This window comes from Pogona vitticeps, chromosome 1, assembly GCF_051106095.1.
Source record: "Pogona vitticeps strain Pit_001003342236 chromosome 1, PviZW2.1, whole genome shotgun sequence".
In the NCBI taxonomy this organism is placed as follows: domain Eukaryota; kingdom Metazoa; phylum Chordata; class Lepidosauria; order Squamata; family Agamidae; genus Pogona; species Pogona vitticeps.
The window spans coordinates 61,090,554-61,112,526 of record NC_135783.1 but is presented as its reverse complement, the minus strand read 5'-3'; the positions used below and the strand labels follow the sequence as shown (position 1 = coordinate 61,112,526).

General features: G+C 39.3%; 1 protein-coding gene and 1 long non-coding RNA gene across 4 annotated transcripts; one reads left to right on the top strand and one right to left on the bottom strand.

Moving 5' to 3' along the window:
- Positions 1-191: 191 nt before the first annotated feature.
- RAB4A (RAB4A, member RAS oncogene family) lies at positions 192-20,219 on the bottom strand. 3 transcript variants are annotated; one of them, XR_013540490.1, is made up of 10 exons: positions 19,952-20,219; positions 16,272-16,352; positions 14,840-14,954; positions 14,023-14,085; positions 12,665-12,819; positions 11,805-11,900; positions 10,653-10,799; positions 9,924-9,953; positions 8,999-9,035; positions 192-5,052 (listed from the first exon to the last, which is right to left on the bottom strand). XR_013540490.1 is itself a non-coding variant. In XM_020786613.3 (8 exons), the coding sequence occupies exons 1-7, from the start codon at positions 19,980-19,982 to the stop codon at positions 10,684-10,686; spliced, it is 657 nt and encodes a 218-aa protein (XP_020642272.2). In that variant the 5' UTR covers positions 19,983-20,206; the 3' UTR covers positions 192-5,052; positions 10,653-10,683. The 3 variants fall into 3 exon arrangements, 1 of the variants encoding a protein (XP_020642272.2); XR_013540489.1 differs by having other exon boundaries at positions 8,999-9,953; XM_020786613.3 differs by lacking the exons at positions 8,999-9,035; positions 9,924-9,953 and having other exon boundaries at positions 19,952-20,206.
- A 50-nt stretch (positions 20,220-20,269) lies between these two features.
- LOC140705588 (uncharacterized) lies at positions 20,270-21,581 on the top strand. Its single transcript, XR_012084975.2, has 2 exons — positions 20,270-20,367; positions 21,082-21,581. It is a non-coding gene; the product is annotated as an uncharacterized LOC140705588 (long non-coding RNA).
- The last annotated feature ends 392 nt before the right edge of the window (positions 21,582-21,973 follow it).

Genomic DNA, 21,973 nt, shown 5'->3' with positions numbered 1-21,973 from the left:
TGTGCATATAGTTAAAGATTTTTTCTTAACCTTTGAGGGACTATCTTAGATGTGTGATTTTGCAGAAGGGCACCTTAGCATTCATTTACATATACTTGGACAGGATGACCGTTGGAAAAGGTTAATCAGCTAATCACTCTCTTCATCCACATCACTGCCAAGCTCGCTAGATGGCTGAAAAGAAACCCACATTTAATACATTTAAATAAAACCTTTTATTCATTTCAGTGACATTCCTCTGATGACATAAACCAGCATAGTAAAATCTTTACAGTATAGAAATCATGCAGTTTACTAATGTATACTAATACTACGTAAATGCACTTTTTAGAAGCAGTTAAATGCCCAGGGCATGTATGTATTGTCTTGAGGCTCAACCGTAGTAACACTGTTTAAGCTCCTGGAGTTTCTCTGGGAAACCAAGCCACTACAAGTAGTAACACTTGAATTGCTTTGAAAACCTACATTAACTACTCCAGTGATGTAGCAAGAGTGTGCTGCTAGAGTTTTTAAATCTTTATGGGTGGAACTATATACTTTAAGGGAAATACTGGGTTTCAAATCCTTTTGTCCACCACACAAAGGGGAAAATGAGGCATTTGCAGAGGATTTTTTTTCACAATTTTTTTCTTAAAGTTCCCAAGTTAAGCTCCAGAAAGACACTTAAAGTGAGAGCAATCTGAGGTGAAAATCTGGGGACATGATATGAAGACTTCCCTATAGATTCCTCCCAATCCTGCATTTATGCTAATGTTTAGGAAATGTGTTTGGAGGTATGAGGAGAGCTATCTGCTTTTATAGTTCACTTCTATATGAATTTTCTTAGAAGAAAGCAAAATTACAATCAAGTATTTCCAGTTACACGTGTACAGGATGGCAGACTTATTGTATTAACATTAGATGATGTAGAAAATCTTAGAACTGCTATTCATTAAATCCTAATTAGGTTTTCTCCTCTATATTTCATGGTTTATGAATAACCACTTCTTGCATTAATTTGGGATGAATATGTAGTAAGACTGCTTGTGTCTGACTCTAATGGCAAGCTGAAAAAAAAGGACACCCTCAGAAAGAATATATGCAACCAGATTATGTCTACACAAACAGTAAGGCAAGATCTCCTGAGCTCTCCAGCCTACTGGAAAATAGCAAAAGGGAAGACCAGGTTCAGCATTCATGTTGACATATCTTTTGTTTTTTCACCACCCTCAGTGTTTGGTAATTGCATTTCTCGGCACACAGTCTTTTACAACAGAGGACAGGAGTGTATTTGTTCTAGATCACTGGTTCTTAACCTTGGGTTACTTAGGAGTTTTGGACTGCAACTCCCAGAAGCCTTCACCAGCTGTCCTGACTGGGGTTTCTGGGAGTTGCAGTTCAAAAGCATCCGAATAACGAAGGTTAAGAACCACTGTTCTAGATCCCTACTTTTCATAGAGTGCATTACTATTTCATAGTCTCCATTTAGAGAAGAAAATAATTTGCCAGTATGAAACAGAACAAAATGCAAAGTAAGGTGTAGGAACATTACGGAGTAGCACATTCCTCCACTGTACACAGCTGTGTAAATTTTTTTGTATTTCACCACTAATTAGTGCAACATTCTCCTTTATACAGTGGTGCCTCGCTTAGCGATGTTAATCCGTGCAGCAAAAATCACTGCTAACCGAAAACATTGCTAAGCGATTTTTAAAAGCCCATAGGAATGCATTGAAACCCCTTCAATGTGTTCCTATGGGCAAAAAACTCACCTTTAAGCGAAAATCCTCCATACGGCAGCCATTTTCTCTGCCCAGTATGTGAGGAATCCGTCCCAAAACAGCGGGCGGCCATTTTGGAACCGCCGATCAGCTGTAGGAAAACAATTGCTATGCGATAATTGGTAAGCGAAACAGCTTACCAATCATCGCAAAGCGATTTTTTCCTATTTAAAACATTGCAATGCGATCGCTTTTTCGATCGCAAATTCTTCGTCACTAAGCGGTTTCGTCAAACGGGGTGCTCGTTAAGCAAGGCACCACTGTATTACTGTTTCTAATTTAAGAAGCAAATATAGTATTATGATAGTTACAGAGAGGGAAGAAATAGGAAGCTTCAAGTCATATGTAGGAAAATAACCCGGACTCCAGGAATTGGGCTTTAGGGAAATACTTACCAAGCTTCTTTGGAATTGTTTTTGGCATGGATACATGTAAAATTTAAAAGCACACAATAAAAACACCACACATACACAAGGAAGAATATTCCCTGAAATCACTTCTGATCAACTAAGACATCCATGCAGCATATTTTATATACCCATGCGATACACGTAATACACACCAATAGAGATATTGCATGCTAGCAACTTTCCACTGCTTTAAATTTATGTCCATACAGTACTTCATGTCTCCCCCCCCCCACACACAACACTGTTAATTATTTTACTGGTATCAGTATACTTTATTCTTCAGTGTTGACTTTGAAATGAATTAGCCCCTTCTACTGAAGGTTCTCATTGATTTCAAAGCTCTCCAGTGTCCTTTCTGTGTTCTAATCCATAACCAGCTGCTCATCCCAATCGCACATGTGTGTGTGTGAAAACTCAACCAAGGGCCTACATTGTATTGTGAAAGGGCAAATTAAATAAGAACTTTCAAAAACCATGAGGCGTTTCCCAAGTCTTTTTTGCTGCACTACAACCACAGAAACTATCAGTTTGATAGGCTCTGTATGAACCTCTCTTGTAACAACCTATCCAATAATTAAAACAGTCCTTATATGTTCTGCTTTGGTTATCTCTGCCAGGAAAGCTTAGGTGGGGGGGTAAGCAATATAAAACTGTTTTGTTGTTAGTTCATTGTACCTAGGGAAATCCTCTCTAATTATTATACTTGCCAAAATCGTCTTTGGCACTCAGACTTTTGGCATTTGCCTTTTTTGTTCTTGCATTTTTATTTGCTTTTGTTATTCAGCGTGGTGATTTTTGGCTGGCAATTTTTTTTACTCACAGTATCTGAAGTATTTTATCTGCAATGTAATGATGTTCGTAGTTTTATCTGCTGTTTCTGGTTTTACTGTTTTGTTTCACCAATTTGTTTCCATACCTTCCCTTGAATGTTGATAGTAGAAAAGCATCATACAAATATTTTGATCAAGTATATTTAAATCAGTGCAGCTCTTAAGGAAAGTTTGACTCTTTCCTTGCAGGCCAGTCCCCCCCTCCCAAGTTACTCTGCATATTCTCTGAAGGGTAGAAAACTGCTTGGGATGAGTCAGGCAGTGGTTTTGATTAGAAAAAATAAAATGCAACCAGATTGCAGCCTCTCAGGTACATAAACATACAAAGACAGTTCCTTCAAAATACTACATTCAAATAAGGTTTCCTACTGTATCTGTAAGCCAAATGACTTTATCAGTAGACAATAGTATAAACCCCTGCATTCGTTTCAGTAGGACCCAGGGAAAGAACAGAAACAGCAATCTTTAGCTGAAGATACAAAATATTTTTCCTAGCTGAAATAATCATGCTGCCACCTTGGAATCAATAGCCTGGATCCTGTTCAAACTATTCACATAATGGTCTGCTGCATGAGCTGTTCAACATTTTTCTTCCTTGCTATCAAGGTATGTGGGAACCAGGGAACCAAGGTATGTGGGAACAGCACTGACTCCTACTGGCCCAATGACAAGCTCAGGAATCCAGAATTCTGCTACTGTGGAATTCTGCAGTAGCACAATGTTCTATACCACCAGCAATCAACAGAATTCCAACCATAAATCCCCCATGCAACACAAAAAGCCTATGTGCAGCTTCTGAGTTTCCTTATTGTAGAATTACAGCCATAAATGTTCATATTCTGTTACTGTTGGTTGTTAAACACTATAGCTAAGAAATTTCATAGAGGCCAAGTTACATACAACCCCAATTCAAGGTTTCCAGGTAAACCTCCAGTCCCTGTACTAGGCACAGTGAAAGTCAACGGAATATTTTCTTTCATAGTAGCATGGGATAATTTTCATGAAGAGAGTTCTTTGTGGAAGTTTCAGGTCCATTTATAACATCTCAAACATGGGTTAATTGCTGCCATTTACTGTGTTGCATTTCTAAGATTACAAAATTGTGGAAGCTGACAACACTTTGTAAACACTGTAAATTTTGAAGCAATCTTTTTACACACACACTATATATATATATATATACTACTTTTCAGATTGCTTCTTTCCACAGAGGTTTATAAACTGGAAATTATTTTTCTTTAAAAAAATCAGATAATAGTGATTCACAAGTTCAAATACTGCTCTTGGATGGCAAAACAAGTCGGCATTATCTTTCACTCAAAAAATACAGTTAGTTATCATTTAGGATGTAAAAAGTAAGAATTTACCAAGGCAAGATCAGACAGGAGTAAGCTCTCTGAGTTCAGTATTATTTTTATACACTATCCTTGACAAAGTGACTGAAATACAAATAATAATTATCAGGAAATCAGACAGCTATGTTTCATTTAAAAAACCTATGTCTTCAATATAGCAGATTAAACTTGTGACCTAAGTTTTCCCAAAAAGAAACAAAAACCCAAAACCAAATAAGAATGTGGCAAATAAAACAGTGACAGTCAATGCCAGTAGCATTCAATGTCAACTCAATAAATATAAACTACAATACAAAAAAAAAATTTAAAAAGTATGAAAACATGATAATGCCTACCAAGTAAAAATTTTAGATTTAAAAGTAAACAAACAGCTGTTAGTGCAATATTATGTCAGTATAGCATGTTTTGGAAATTTAATAGTGATGTTAATGAACCAAAATATACAACAGAAAACATATACAGGCATTCTAATTTTAGTATTGTCCACTGAATTACCAGTTTTTCTTTTTTCTTTCTTTCTTTCTTTTTGCAGTCTTGTTGTGCTAAGTGCACACTTCTGGAAGCCATTCTATAGTACTTTTGTTTTTAAAAAAGATATTGTATGTGGTCTTCTTTGTTGAATCAAAAAGGAGTTCTAAGACTGCAAAGTCTTGAAGCCATGACAGTTTTTTAATGAAATTGTTGTTTGGAAAGACAGCTGAAAAAATAAAAAGTATTGATTATTAACCCAGTATGGTATAGTGCACTGGTTCTTAACCTTGAGTTACTCAGGAGTTTTGGACTGCAACTCCCAGAAACCTTCACCACCAGCTGTCCTGACTGGGGTTTCTGGGAGTTGCAGTTCAGAAGCATCCGGGTAACAAAGGTTAAGAACCACTGGTATAGTGGACAGAGTGATGGACTACGACTCTGGGGAACCAGGATTCAAAATCTCCACTTGGCCATGTAAACTCGGTGAGTGAGTGGACCAGGTAAAATAACTCCTTAAATATCTCAATTACCTTGAACTTATTTATTAGGGCTGCTCTAAGTAAGTTCTGACTTGATAGCACATAACTAATTATGAAGTCATTTGACGGGGGACCCCTCTGAACCTATCAGGAATTCCTTCTGAATAAAGCCACAGTGTCATGACATATTTCAAGACTGCCCTTTGGGCTAGGAATAAGGTGGGGCTCAAGGTCATGGTGGCCAATGTATGTCCTTGCAGAAACATGCATGATCTAAAGAGCCTCTACAACAGTTCAGAAAATTCATAACTGTCCTCTGACCATTCAGATTATCAAATATGTAGTACCAATTCAGGTTTTTCCCTTTATTTCTTCAAAACCAGACTGCCTTCTTTTATAGCTGCTATCAGGCTACATCCAGCAGGATTCACCCTCCTCTGGCAGCCTCTAATGTCACTGTGGCATCTGCCCAGGTCATGAATATTTACGTGCTATTTGCATAGACCAATGGGAGTGCTGGGGGTGGAGTTACGAGATACAAGAGACTCACAGAGATAGAAGATTGAGAGAGTTTTGGAGCTTGGGCGGGTAGCAAGGGAAAGTGCCGCACTGCATGAGCAGCAACAGCCTACTTGTGCAATGCTGGATGGAATCCCATAGTGTTCACCACAGTTGTCCCACTGACAGAGTAAAGAAACCCTTTTGTAGAAATAAACAAATAGTACCATTAAATCTGTGGTACAATGTACCATTTTGTGGCACAGGTATACATTCTGTTTAGATACTGTGGCACTCCCACACCCCAGTCTGTACAAACTGAGAATCAACATTTACGTTCAAATAGTGTTTAGGATTATGTTATTCAGCTCGCAAAAACAAAACAACACATCAATATCCAATAGACTTTAAGATCCAATCTAAAAAAGTGACCTAGATTAATTATTTTCCCTTGGAACATACTGTAGTTTTCCATGTGTAAGATGATACTTTTGTCTAAAATCATTAGACTGAAAATTTAGGGTCATCTTATACACAGAAGTAAGCTGAGGAGAGAACAAAATGGCCCATACCTTGCCTTGCAAACAGGGTTCCTTCAGTCACAAGGCTTAGCTTCCTCCAATCATGAGCCTTATGTAACTGACATCAGCTGAACAAACCAACTGGAACACATCTTGTTGGAGGTAGAGCATGTAGGCAGTGCTCAGATGCAACAGGGACAGTACTGGTATGTAAATGTTACCTAATTACTAAATAAAAATGATTCTGTTTTATGTTTAAAATATTGATTTCTTAATTTGGGGTTAGAAGTCTTATACATGGTGGTGTCTTATACATGGAAAATATGGTATGTTTCAAATCCTACCGTCTAATTGTGACTATGCTTGAAATCAGTGGTTCCCGAACTGGGGTCCCCAAATGTTTTTGGACTGCAACTCCCAGAAATCCTGGCCAGCACAGCAAGTGGTGAAGGCTTCTGGGAACTGAGAGGCCGTAGCTGCCAGATGGGTAGTGTGGTGTCTGCCCAAGTCATGAATATTCATATAATATCTGCATGGACCAATGAGAGTACTGAAGAGGTAGAGTCATGAGATATAAGATTCTCTGCAGGAGGAGGGGGAGATTAAATTGGAGTTTTGAAGAGAGTTGAGAAGGAAGGTTTTGGGAATTGGGAGTTTGGAGTGGAGAGAGAGAGGGGGTTGGCAGTTGAGGGTGGATGAAGTGGGATGTTTGGTTAAGAGTTAAAGACATTGATTGTACCTTCATCACCTGTATTAATAGACAACTTCTATTTGGTTCTATTTAAAATGACACATGGCCTGGACCTCTATTACTGTACATTAATAACACTTAATGCTGATGTAATCAACTGGTGGCAACTGAAAGCCACATAGCTTGCACCCTGTGTTTGGTGAAACAATCAAGGGATAGGTGGGCATGTGACAGGTGGTATATAAATCAAATAAACCAACCAACCAACCATGGCTCTAAACTAGTGGCATCTAATATTGGATTTTCAGGAGTTGTAGAACTGTAACTCCCCAAACCTGACTACTGGACATGCTGGCTAGGGAGTTTATTTATTTATATCCTGCCGGTTTAGTGCTAGTGCTCCTCTGGGCAGTTTACAGATTAAAACTAAAACCCCACCAGACCCCATACGTTCAATATTCACAGGTATGGATCTAACATTTATGCCATTAAAATATCAAAAGAGGGGAAAAATTAAAAATCAGTACTAACGGCATCCAAGATATAAGTTATTGAAGACAGCTTTGTAGAATTCTGAATTCAGTAATTTCCTGAACATCAAGGAGGAAGGAGCCTGGTGTATCTCATTTAATAGCTTATTCAAAAGAATGTGGCCACCACCAAAAGTTGAAATTGCTGCATCTCAGCTCCCCAAAGCATCTGCCAGCATGGTTAATCGTCAGAGATTTTGGAAGTTACAATTCAACATCTGGGCACTGCAGTTGGGAACCATTACTCGACAACATGTCAAATTAACCTCACAGATACATAAAAGTGGTAAGACTTACAATGGAGGCAACTATGCCATTGTTGCCACAAGGCAAGCTAAGAAGTGTAGATTTTCCATGTTCAGTTTTTAAAATGCCATGAAGAAACACACTGCATATTTGGAACACTGACAATCCAGTATTTACGACCTGATACTTAACTGAAATGCTAGTACTAAATATGGCTGCCTTGTGTTTACAAATCTGCCCGTTCGCATAGGTAACCAATAGTTCCATACAGTAGGCTGGTAAAAGCAGCACAGATATTTCCATCCTATTTTTCCAGTCTTTTGGGGTTCTGAGAAAGGGAAGACAATGTTCTCTCCTTTGCCTGCTTCAGTAGAAGGCTTCAACAAACAAAACACTACCCTGTATTTCCACAGAGGTATGCATGGTGGCTAGTCAAACCCTTACACAGTTTATAAAAAACAGCAGCAAGAAGTAAGAAATGCAACCAGTATACTTATAGTAATGGTGGGAAGAATGAGGTGGGGGATTGCTTTTCTCAGGCTTCGCTCCTCTTCCGATCCCTGCTCGGGCATAGGAAGAGAAGGGAAGAGGAGGACTCAAGACAGTGGGGGTGGGAGATCGCTTGGGTCCCCCTTCCCTCCTCTTCCTATGCCTGAGCTGGGATAGGAAGAGGAGCAAAGCCTGATCTCAGTGGAAAGAAATAAGGGAGAATAACAAAAGAGGAAAAACAAGAGATCTCTTCCAGACAATCCAAGAAATCAAAGGAAATTTAAGAGTAGGCATATTGGATGATCAACAGGGAAGCACACAATCTAATCAGAAGACAAGAGAAGATAGAAACAGTATGCTAGGACCTGTACAGAAGAGGTAAAAGGATAACAGACTTCTCTGAAGAAGAATCTTATGCTGAACCTGCAGTTCTAGAAAGTAAATTGAAAGCTGCTCTGAAAGCACTAGGAAGAAAATCACCAGGGGTAGACAGAATACTGATAAATCTGTGTCAAGTCACAGAGACTGAATCTGCCAAAATTATAATAAGAATATGTCAACAAATATGAAAAATAAAACAATGGCCTACAGACTGGAAAAATATATATTCCAATCTTCAAGAAAGGAGATGTCAAGGACTGCAATAACTATAGGACTGTTGCTTTAATTTTCCACACAAGCAAAGTGATACTGAACATATTGTAACAAAGGCTTTTACCTTATATTGAGTGAGAAATGCCTGTTCAAGTTGGATTCTGAAAAGGAAGAGTCACTTGAGATCATATTGCAAACATACATTGGCTACTGGAGTGCACCAAAGAATTTCAGAAGAACAGTCTGTGTGTTATAGACTACAGCAAAGTCTTTGACTGTGTGGATCATAAGAAACTATAGGTTGTTCTTTTTTTAAAAGTGTGCCACTTGATCATCCTGGTGCTTAACCTGTATTGTGGACAAGATGCTGCTGTTAGGACAGAATACGGAGAGTCAGAATGGTTTCCTGTAGACAAAGGTGTCAGACAAGGATGTGTTTTATGTCCTTATCTGTTCAATCTGTATGTAGAGCATATCATATAGAAAGCCAGATGGAGGAGTGAAAATTGGTGGAATAACAATAATTAAGATATGCAAATAACACCATCTTACTAGCAGAAAGCAGCAATTACTTGAAATTACTTTAGTAAAAGGGAGAGAAGAAAGTGCCAAAGCAGGACCGCAGTTGAACATTAAGACCAAAACCATCATTACAGAAGAACTACACAACTTACCATAGACAATGAAGGAACTGAAATAGATTTTGTATACCTTGGTTCAACCGCCAAGAGTGTAGCCAAGAAATTAGAAGAAGACTGAGATGCAGAAGAGCAGCAATGAAGTAACTAGAAAAGATCATCAAACATAAGGATGTGCCACTGGAGACCAAGACCACAATCATCCATACTCTTGCATTTCCAATAACCATATATGGGTTGAAAGCAGGACAGTAAAGCAAGCTGACAGAAAAAAATCGATTCATTTGAAATGTTGTGCTGGGGGGGGGGAGAGAGCTTTGAGGATACCCTGAACTGTTAGAAAGACAAATGAGTAAGTTCTAGATCAAATCAAGCCTGAACCATCTCTGGAGGCAAAATGTTGAAACTTACTTTGGGCACATCATGAGAAGATAGGATTCTCTGGAAAAGACAATAAAGCAAAGTATGCAGTGTATATGCTGTACCATAGTAACTGAAGCACTGTCTGGGTGGTTTACAATTTAATTATGCAGGCTACACATTTATCCCACAGTGAGCCGAGTACTCAATTTACTGACCTGGGAAGGATGGAAGGATGGGTCAACTCTGAGTTGGCTACCTGAGCCCATCGGTACTGAACTCAGGTTGTGAGCAGAGTCGTTGACTGCACTACTGCAGTTTAAAAATTGTGTTAAAGCTCCTAATAATGCTGGGAAAGGTTCAGGGTAATAAGAAAAGAGGAAGATCAAATACGAGATGGATTGACTCCATAAACTTTAAAGAAACTACAGCTGTGAGTTTCCAAGAACTGAGTAAGGTTGTTGAGGACAGGACATTCTAAAGATCATTCATTCACCGTCACTGCAGGTCAGAGACAACTTGATGGTACTTAACAGGAGCGGAGACCTGCCATTCCCATACACTGTAACTCACCTAACAACCTGCCCCCCCCCCAAAAAAAACCCTTTATGGACCACAGACTCTTTGAAGAAGTTTTGGGGCAGCTCTAAAGGCTGCAGGGGAGACAAAGTAAAATCTATTGCACTGCTGCCAATGCAAATTTAGACTGTTTTTTTCTAAGCACCATATTGGTCTTTTCTGTAAATGAAAAATAAAGCACTAAAAATTTTGAATACGTACCCTTTTACTTAAAATGAATTGTTCTTTGTTTCTAGCAGCCACATTCTTGAACACTCTGAGCTTGTGTTCTTCGAGGAGATCGCAGCTGTCTCAAGGCAGCATCTCCATACTGAATACCTGAGCCCATCCTTTCTGGATCCAGTTCACCTGATTAAACAGAAAACAATTTCTTCTTTGTCTTCTTAAATAATATCATTAATTACCGATATAACTTAGTTAAAACCTAGTAGAGATCTCTCTTCATACCCATTACAGTTAAATCTGAAGTTTCTGAACAATATTTTTAAAATATACAATTTTATATTCTAATAGCTTTTAGTAACAGAAGCACCATTATTTGTAACCTTTAATATCTTGGCTCTGGTTTTTAAGGATCAATAAGCAAACTGCACCAGCTCAATCTGTAACGCAGGACTACAGTGATTGTGTCACTGTAGCTAAAAGTCAAATAAGAGGCAAGAGTACAGGGGTAGTAAGAGTCAGAGATCAGAGGCAGTGGGAGGTCCAGCTTAAACACAATAATTTTGAAATTTCTTTCAGTTTATCATTAATATTATTAATTATCTCACATACTATAATAATCAATTACTAACAAACCATTTACAGAAATGCCATATATTTGAGACCTATCAAAATGTTTCTACATTATCCACTAGCATTATAAGTAGATAGAAAAAACATTTTTGGGTTAGAGCTTCATAATGACCTCAGGTTTCTTCTGCAATGGAAAACAGGTTGAACAATGAAAACAGCTTTGAAAGGACAGCTTATTAAATCTGAGATTTAAATGTTTTAGTTGATTCATGTATACTTGGATAAACTTATTTCATTAACATATTTGTTAAAAGACATCGGCAAAAACTAGGTGCTACTTTATGATGATGGAAAAAAGCACAGCCAGATCCAAAGCACTTTATAATTAGCTTCTGTATTGTACTAGCCCAATCCTGTTGCTTAGCCCAGTAAATTTCACCAGAGTAGGCCCATTTGAATCAATAAAACTTAGGAGTTAATTCAATAAGTTCCCATTGAGTCAATCGGTCTACTCTAGTATAGTTTACTATACTAAACAAGAAGATTTTGGCCACTGTGCCTACTTATTATTAGTCAAACATATTTCACATTTTTGAAAATTGGATTGTGATTAAGTACCTGACTCAATTTTATTAAGTATTTTTCTTGCACATTGTACAAAGGCCTCTTCGACATTCTCCCCTGTCAATGCACTTGTTTCCAAAAACATCAGCTCTGCAAGAGACAAAAAAGTATACAGCATGTCTGTCTTTAATGTTCAAAATGACGGCTTAAAGAACACTCAGGAAACATGTGACACAGTGCCACTTCTGAAGCTGAAAAACTCTAGTCTTACCTACTTCTATAGTGGGAGACTACCCAGCAATTATATATTAAATTTCTCACCTATTAATGGCTATATAGAGACAGTACATAAGTACACTCTCATCATGCAAGGTGCTTAACACTGTTTCTTAGTGTGCCACTCCTGCTGCTGCTGAACCTCACAATCTATCCCATGAAGGAAGACTGTCCATAATCTGAAGGGATGACTTTTCAAGAAATTACAACAGAGAATAGGAAGCATCTACAGCTTGGGGTAGTCTTCTGCTCATGAAAAATATAGATGCAAGCTGGTGTGTTTAACATAATTCTGGTATACATTTCTAAATTGCTTTAATAATCATTGTTAATAATTATGTGCCGTCAATTCTAACTTATGGCAACCCTTTCCAGTGTTTTCTAGGTAGAGAATACTCAGAAGTGGTTTACCATTCCCTTCTTCTCGAGGTGCCCCAAGTGAAGCTAATTAAAACTCTATGAAACAAATTAAAATATTTATATCCCACCTTGATATAACACTTTTAACAGAGTGTGTGTGAAACACTGCTTATGTCACTGGAAGCCTGGCCAGTAATGAAACCAGCAGGGCAACACATGTGGAAAGGAGGCTAGGGAAAACTAGACATGGGAAAAACCAAACAATTATAAACACTCACCATTTTCTTGAGCAAATCTGGATGCTTCCAAAAAAGTGACTTCCCTATCTCCATCAAGATCCTTTTTGTTTCCACACAGTATTATTACAATATTCTGACTTGCTAGCATCCTTGCATCCGTCAGCCAGTTAGTAAGTGCATTGTAGGTTTCCCGACTGAATCACAAAACACAATTTATCAGATTTTTAATTACAAATGTGCCCTAAATGGTGCTTCAAATCACTCCTGGTCTACAACTATAACTAACTGGATATTCCACAGTGCACCTTCATGTTCGGTTTGAGAGAGAATACAGCGGTAGAAAAAAGTTGCTGCACTTTCTCTTGTACGTGACTAAAGTCTGCAGAGGAGCTACTGTACAGCAGGAGTGGTACAGCTTTGGATTACCTATGACTTGAAGAGGACAGGCTGCAGCTTGGCAGATGACAGGCAAATACTATGGACTGCTATGTGTTTAGTCACACACCTGGCCTGTACCAATTCATCGAGGAACCAAAGGCAAGGGCAAGAGTAATCATTAAGAGTCTAGGCCAAAGTGCACGTTCCTCACAAAGTTATTTCAGTGCTGATCAGAAACCTTGTGAGGACTGAAATACTTATGAAACATATGCATTCTAGGTCATGTTCATAAGTATAAGGGGCACTTTGTTCTGAGGTGTTGACTGCAGTGTGATTGATATGGCTCTAGGACCAGTGCAATGATAAAACTGGGATCTAAGAATAGGAGGAGTTTCTAAAGAGGATCACCAATGTCCAAAGACGAAGGCAAGAAAAAATCTCAATGATAAACAATGTATGGTCCAAGAGATTCCTCATTCTACTATCCGTGCAAGTTTTGATTCCTGCACCTCACTCTTCTAGGAAGCTTGATGTCTCAAGACTCTTGCTAGAGCAAGCACCCTCACCCATTATGTATTGTATATAAATCAGCTGCTATACTAAAGAATACAGAAGCTTGAACATAAATGAATATAAATGAAATTTCTAAGGAAATACAACTTGGGCATTGTGTTGTGGTAGATGAAGTGAGACAGAACCTAATTTCTGTTGCTGGGAATCATCATTGAACCAATCAGTTCTGCTCAGATGATACTAGATCTGTGAAAGTGAACACGTTTATATTTGAGAGGTTTCAAAGTTCATTTCCTTACACTTAACAGACCTCTCTGGTAGCTATAAACTGCAAGAGTAAGAATACAAGTGAGCTTTACATTAGAGAGTTCTGTGTTATTAACTTAGAGCAGAGAAGAGACTATGAAAGCTGAACCTATCTGCATTGTCTCAAAGAAGAATGCCTCAGGAAGAGCAAAATACAGTTTATCTATACTTAAACACTACAGTCATATCTCTTTTTTTACCTGGTAATGTCATAAACAAGCAGGGCACCTGCAGCACCTCTATAGTAGCTTCGTGTTACAGATCTGCAAATACAAGTTTATGCATTATAAGAAAGCAGCAAGCCATGTGTGTGCTGTTTATTTAAATTATTATCGTTCAATGTGTGCCTAAAGATCTTAAGTACAGATAATGAAACAGCACAACTTGTGCACTACTGTATATCAGTGCCCAACAAGTAAGCCTGGATAACTGGACCCCAAAAGTCAAATTACAACCTGGCATATCAAGCAGATTTCGGGGGGGGGGGGAATTCTATAGCTAGAGTACCACAGCAAAGAAGGCCTTCTGTCCGTATCATCAAATTATGTATTGTTCCCTCTGGTGGGACATAGTGGAGGGGCTATGTTCTACACAGTGCTAAAATTATATAGAAACTACTGTGTCCACTTCATATCAGATGAAGGCACGATCGAGCCAAGTTAAGCAGCTTCAAGCCTCATCAGTTTCCACAGGATATATGCTTAATTCTCCAGACAAAAGCAGTACAATTTAAAAATGCTTTCTTGCTGGCTGGGCCATGTCTAGGATTTTATCAATAGCCACAATGTGTCTGCTGTCTTAGAACTTCCGAAATTAGATAAAGTCTGACAGATTTGTTACTCAGGACATTTTAGTTAATAACATTTAAGGATATTAAGAATATTTAAAAATTGCTTAAGAAGGCATCAAGCAACTTCCAAAATACTCTTCATCATATCATGGGTCTGCCTTTAGTTAACTGCATCTCAGCCAACATATTATGCTATAAAATATCAAGCAAATTACATGGGAAAATACCTGAATCGTTCTTGTCCAGCTGTATCCCATATCTGTAATTTTACATATTTACCTCCTACATTTATTATTTTTGAACCAAACTCCACTCCTATGGTATGATTTGAATCATCTTTGACTGCAACAGAGAAAGCCACAATTAGTATTCAAGTGCAATTCAAAGACATGTTTTTATATCATTTGGAATACTAGCATTTTCAGTATCTTCTTTTACCACAATCAAAGCAGTGATTTGCTCATTTATTTGAAAGAGACTTTGCATACCAGAAATGCTTAAAGACATGGCTATAATTAAGGATAGGACTTTTGGAGAAACAAAGACCTCTCAGCCCCACCATTTGGTGGGTGCTATTCTGGCACCACTTCTTTTTGCCCTCTGAAAAGCATCCAGGGTACCTTTGCAAGTCACAAGGAATCCTTGTGAAAAGTACCCGGGGACTACTTTTCAGAAGCAGCAGCACCAGAATGACAGGGAGGCCAGACGGCTGCTCTATCTCCTGCTATTTGAAAGTTCCCAGTCCCATAACTGAGTGTGTGTGGGGGTTCCCACCAAGTTGAAGGACTAAGAATTATTTTCTCCTAAAAGTTTGATCCCTAGCTATCATGCTTTCTTTACAAGCATTTTAACAACAAGGACACACAAATTTAGCACATGGGCTAACTTGTAAATACCATGATCGGATACCATTCTGATTCATTGATTTATATACTTTGTGTTGTAACACAGTTTTGTTCAGCTTGCAGGCAAATCAAGGGAATAATGGTCCAAGCTTCGACAGTGATAGCATGTTCTTATATGACCTTACATAGAAAATTATCTAAGGTAGATCAAATGTAATACAACAGGCAGAATTCTGGTTGCATCGTTCAGTATAAATCAGACTCAGGCACCAGAAATAAGCTATTTAAATAAACTGAAAGCTTCCTCTATACCTCCCCCCCAGTCCCAATCCTTTGCTAAGTCTTCGTTTTGCCCTAGGGAAGCCTTTAAGAGCCTCACAACTGAGAGGGGAACCTTCGATAGTCAAAAATCAATACCAGATTACTGGAAGTGGGATTGGGACCACTAATGGTGATCTGGCAGCAATTTTTTACTATTAAAGGCTCCCCCAGGGCAATGGGGAGCTGACAGGGGAATAAGAAGCTTTAGATTCATTTACATTGATTTTTCCCAGTGCCTAAATCTGGTTCACAGTGGCGTAACTATGTGAACAGGATTTTTCTCAATGGAACTTAAACTGAATTAAATATGCAGAAGATTTCTGCATAACTCCTCAACTATCAGCACTATAGTTTGAGAACAGTTCAGTCAAATAAAGCCCGAAAAACCCACAACCACCATTAAATCTCAAAATGCTTCTAACTACTTTTGTTAAAAATCAATATGGACTACAATAGTTGCAGAAGAAATAAATTGTTCTTTAATCACACTTACATTTCTTTTCAATAAACTGATGAAGCAAACAGGATTTGCCTGTTCCAGCATTTCCAATGACCAAAAATTTAAATAGGAAATCTGAAATAAATAAATACTCAAATAAGTGTATTTAAATATCATGCTATTACTATTTTAAAACAACAAGAAACACCAAATATTAGGGACAGACAACAGTTAAGAAAAGGCCACAACCGGAAAAAGTTGTGAGCACCAGGGATATGTTACTTCTTTTGTTTTTGGTTTGACTCCAAATTCCAGAATTCTCTAGCTTCAATATGGTATTATCTTCTTTTAAGAACTGCTCAAAGTTCTCAGACATATCTAGTATCCGATGATCTGCAGAATAATAATGCATCTCACAATATATCAAACTGATACAATCATCATCTAGTATCCCTTGCTGAAAATAGTTGCAAGATTGATACACAAAATGGAAGGTCAGTCAGCACCTGCAGTGATACATAATGCACTGACTCTTTTAATCATCAAATGTTAGTAAACAATCCGATCACTTGTCATAATTTCCGCAATCCCAAAATTTGCTGCTGCTACCAGTGGGAAAGATTTAAGAGCCAAAAACTAGAAGTGTGTGTAAGAAACAAGTACATATAACCTTTTAAAAATGTGGCTTTTTATTGGCCCAAAGCCCATTCCAGTCCCCATGCTTGCAGTTATATTCATCTGTTCCCAAGCTTTGCCAATACAATCAGAACTTTACTAAAAATGTATCTGACACAACTACAGAAAAAACATCATGGCATTACAATGTGCCAGAGGTTCACATGAATCTTACATTTGTCTAGAAGTAGCACTTCTTGTTCAAAATCACTGTGGGAAAACTTGTTTGTATGTTTTACTTTGCACAGTGAAATGAAAGCAATTCTTACGCCTGTTATCTCTTCACGGTTTAAATGTCTCAACTCTGCTTTCAGCTTCTTCTTTCCAGATGAGAAAAGACAAACGCAAACAAAGCTTTGAAAGGCACTTCATTACAAGGCTTATTCTCTCTTTTTCCCTCACTGACAAAGAAGCTTTGAGCTCCAAGATTCTGGTGAGCTATCTGGTCTCTCACCCTAGAGAAGTCTGTTGTTACTAGGAATGATTCAAGAATAAAAATGCAGGCAAGAAAGACTACTCAGCCAGTCTTAGAACAGTAAGAAATTGGGTCTTCAGACAAGAACCTTACAACAGAGATGTGAATGTCACAAGATGCATAACTATAATATGACACACACCCAAGAATGCAAAAAATGAGCATTAACTGTTTTATTCAGAAATAGCTTTTAAAGAGTAGAGATGTTCGGAAGAAACAAAAACAGATAAAGTACAATCCATTGCCTTTAGAGTGTTTAAAGCATCAGACAAATACATAATGAAATTTATGGGATACTGCCAAAACATAATGGGTCAGTATGCAACTACTGTACTAGGATTTTAGATCTTATTTCTTCCATGCACAAAATGTGTTTGATCAAAACATATTAAGATAAACAAATAAGGCATAAACATTGCAAGGACATCAATATAATCAAAGTCATTATCCAGAAAGACAAAAGTTTTGTAATGAAATCAGGCAAAGTACTGATCAGAGGTTTTAACCATGGTGTGCAGAGAACGAAGTGTATAACCCATTCTTACTAAACCCACAGGGTATTAAAACCTGCCATACAGAGGCAGATCTACTGCCTGCTCTGCAAGGCAAATAAAGGAACTCTGCAATATATTACAGCTAGTTCAGAAAGACACTTGTATTGCATATCCTTATACACTTCAGTGATATTTATGTCTAGCTTTGTCTCTTCACTTGTTCTTACATGTACGTATTAAAAGTACAATGAGATACAGCAGGGCTCATTCAGAGAGTACTGTTTCTAGCTGGGTGAGAAGTTTCAGAGGCAGCCTCAAAATCTGTTGCACTTGGAACCAAACAACACAACCATTATTTCACCAACTTTCTAGATACGGAATAGAATGGTGAATAGAATATTCATTTTGCCCCAGGTGACCCTAGGCAGATGTCTATTCAGACTACATAGTTTATGGCAGTGGGAAAGGAACCTTTGGTTCCTGCATAAGCATATTACAATTTCCACAGTCCTTTATGATTTGCATACTGGATGAGCCTAATGGGGCAGTAAGATAAAACACCTGGAGAATCAAAAGTTTCCCACTCCTGGCTTATTCAAAAGTCACTTTTCAAATATTGTATAATAAAGTAATCTCCTAAATTATGCAACAGATAAAGAGCATCACTAAATGTAGCAAATGATGAGGTGCAAACTGATCAAACTAAGAAAGACTGAAAACTAGGATAATTTAACGATCTCAAACATGAAAGAAACATCACAGTATGTCCAACAATACTCCACCAAACCACCCAAAATAAAGACTGCTTCAACATATTCAGCTGGCTGGATAACTCAGTGAGTTAGCTGTTCCACTAACTCAGTTTCTAGCTGCTGGAGTCTGAGGTTAGGAATTCACTTCCTCACTGTGCCTCTCAGAACAGCCATCCTGTGTGGCCTTGGGTAAGCTGCACAGTCACAGGGCACCCCCAGGAGAAAGAAATGATAACCCACTTCTGAGTACTACTTAGACAGCCTTGCAAAGGGTTGCCATGTCAGATCTTACTTGACGGCATGCAGTTTTTATTATTCAGCACATCCACCCAGACATGATATATAAGATCAAACTTATTTCTAAGCTCAAGCAGACCATTTAAGATTGAGAGCTCTTCTTGAGGGTATCAAAATGACCCACTTCTCCAGATTATTACAGAAAAAGGAACTTCCTCCAAAAAACGTTACTTTATCCAAAGCAAAAACTATCATTTACTGGAGCTATAGTTCTTCATGTAAAGTAGTGATCTTCCACTGGAACATCAGGACCTATAAACTGGTCACTGCCTACTGTAACATGGGTTGCAACAGCAGCACTACTGATATGCAATTAAAAAGTGGAACCTACAAATGCAGGTCTGCACTGAAAATCAACCCAGATCAGAAAAGAGCTTATAGAGAATCAAATCTCTCCCTATGCAGATAACACTGATTTGTCATTCAAGATTGTTAGGAATAATCACACAAATGCAAGAGTAGGTGATGCCTTTTACTGGACCACTAAAAATAAAACAAACAGCAAGTCTGATATCACCTACTCTTCAATTTGTGTAATCTTCGGACCACACTGGCCCTTTCCCTGTTTGTTAGGAATCGTGCATGTGAAGGGGCTGACGTGCTACGGATTATTACTATCCAGGTTACGTGAGTTAATGCTCCCAAGCACGCTCGCCCTTTATCCCCTTTCCTCAAAAATCAGTGACAGCATATGGATACAGCACAAGACGGCCATCATATAAAAACAAGCGGGGTGGTGGTGCGGAGAAGAACAGTTGCAAGACCCTCAAGGCGGCAGGTTTTGAGCAGCTTAGGAATCGCACGGAGAAGAAACGCCAGGTATTCTTCTGTCCAGGATGGGGGAATCTGTATCCCTCGCAAGGCATCCCACGTCCAGCAACGGCAGAAGGGCAGCTTCCCCTCCAGGGCGGAGAGGGGGCCCCCCGCAAGCCCTCCGTTCCCTCCCAGATCAACAGCCCAAGGCAGCCCCGCCTCGGCCCCTTTTTCTCCCAAAGGCCCCCCCTCCCCGCCGAGCCCCACCCTCGGCCAGCCCCTCCCTACCGTAGGTCTCGGACATGGCTGTCTGCGACATTTTGGAAGACGGCGAGGCGGCGGCCGTTCCTCTCCTCCGCCACCGCGGCTCGGGCCAGTAGGGCTTGGGGGGCCCTCCGTCAGGCCACGGCCCTAAAAATGGCAAAAAACCCCCAAACACCGCCGGAGACCCTCCGTTGTAACCAGGCGCTAAAAGCCAAAGGGAAGGAGGAGGAGGAGGAGGGGACGGGGGGGGAGGCAGAAAAGCACCTCAGAGAAGCCGTACGAAAAAGCGCCGCTCTGAGCCTGCGCACATAGCTCCTCCCACTTCGCCCCGCCCTTCGGAGGAAGCAGCCGGCGGGTCTACGCAAGCGCGCCGGCGCGCCAACGGCTCTCCCTCATCAAAACAAACCGCACGTGCAGCGGCGGCGTTGAAGTGGGAAAGGGTATGGGTTTAACCGCACGTGACCGGTGGGGGGGGGGTTTCAACGCGGCATTTGTTTGGCTCGAAAGCAGAAACCAATCTGGGTTTCAGATTTCCTTCAGTGGGAGCTGCTAGATAGAGATCTGGTATTCTGGGCCCATCACGAGAAGACAAGACTCCTGGAGAACAGAATACAGTAAAGCTTTAAAAAGTTGAAGGCAGTAGAAATAGAGGAAGAGACCAGGGATGAGGTGGATTGACTCATGGAAGCCACGGGGTCTTGAACATGGCTGTGAATAATACGAGCTTTTGCTAACAGGTATTTGTAGGATCGCCATGGGTTGGATGCAACTAGACTGTGCATAACATCGGCTGGAAATAGAAAAGATCTAGAAACTAGGACGTTCAGAGCTTTATCATGCTAAAATAAATCTATTAAAGATTTCAGTGAGGTAGCAGTGATAATTTGTTTCAGCATCTATACAAAAATTAAATCAAAAGTAATGTGGCTCCTTAAATTTCTGTTAAAGAGCCACTGAAGACTTCGCAGGACTTTTGATTCTCTCTGCAAAGCTATGGGAGAATGTCTTTCACAGGTGATGGTAAAGTGCTTTCAACTTGGATTACCTACACATCTATTTATATTTATCGTATAGAATAGGTTTTTTTGTTTTCTCTGTGTTCCCACCCTGTTCCTATTTTTAAAGTATGATTTTATTTTTATCCTGTGTTTCAGCCACAGAATCCCTGAAGGTGACTTGTGGGTATGATGTGTCATCAGCTCACTTCCTACTTATGAAAACCCTATGAGTCAACAGCCCTGCTCAGGTGTTGCTGGCAAGGAGGGGACCACAGTGTTCTTGTTGGTGTCAATCCATTTCATATTAGGTTTTTGTCTTACTGCCTTCAACTTTCCTTAACATTAGAGTCTTTCCCAGTAAGTTTTACCTCCTCATGATATTCTTTAAATTTATGTATATATATTTACTTAGTTATTTTACCTCCTAGTCAGAATTCAGGCTTGATTTGTTCTAGAACCACCTTGTATACATAAATGATTTTGAATATGTGTACCAAACTACATTTCTGCTGCTGACACTGTAGCGACAGGATGAGGAATAAGCCTCTTCTGCCAGGTGAACCTTCTTCTGCCTGATAGCCATTTTATGTCTGATGAAGTGGACTTGTCCATGAAAGCTCACATTAAAAAAATAAAGCCTTTAAGGTGCCACCATATCTTGGTGAGGTTTTTTTACTTTTTATTTTGCTTGTACCTATAATAACTTCTTTAGCTAGCTAATCTGAACATCTGTTGACAGAGGGATCTTCCTGCAGAATTTCTTGGCTGATTAAGATCTGTTGGCAGAAGAGCTGAATAGTGAGCAGAGCAAGGAGAGAGCTGAAGTTGTGTCTGATCACACCCCAAACTAAACTGGGTTGGGATTCAGTGCAGTAGCAGCTGGCTAAGTGTTGGCTCAGCTGCTTTCAGTTCCATCACCCTCACAGAAACATTTGGTAGGGACAAAGGAGAGGTTCCTCTCTGTTGCTGCTCTCAAATTCTGGAACTCCCTCTGTGTGGGGAGGGGGGGGAAGCTGGTCCCATCTTTGCTGTCCTTCTGCAAGCAAAG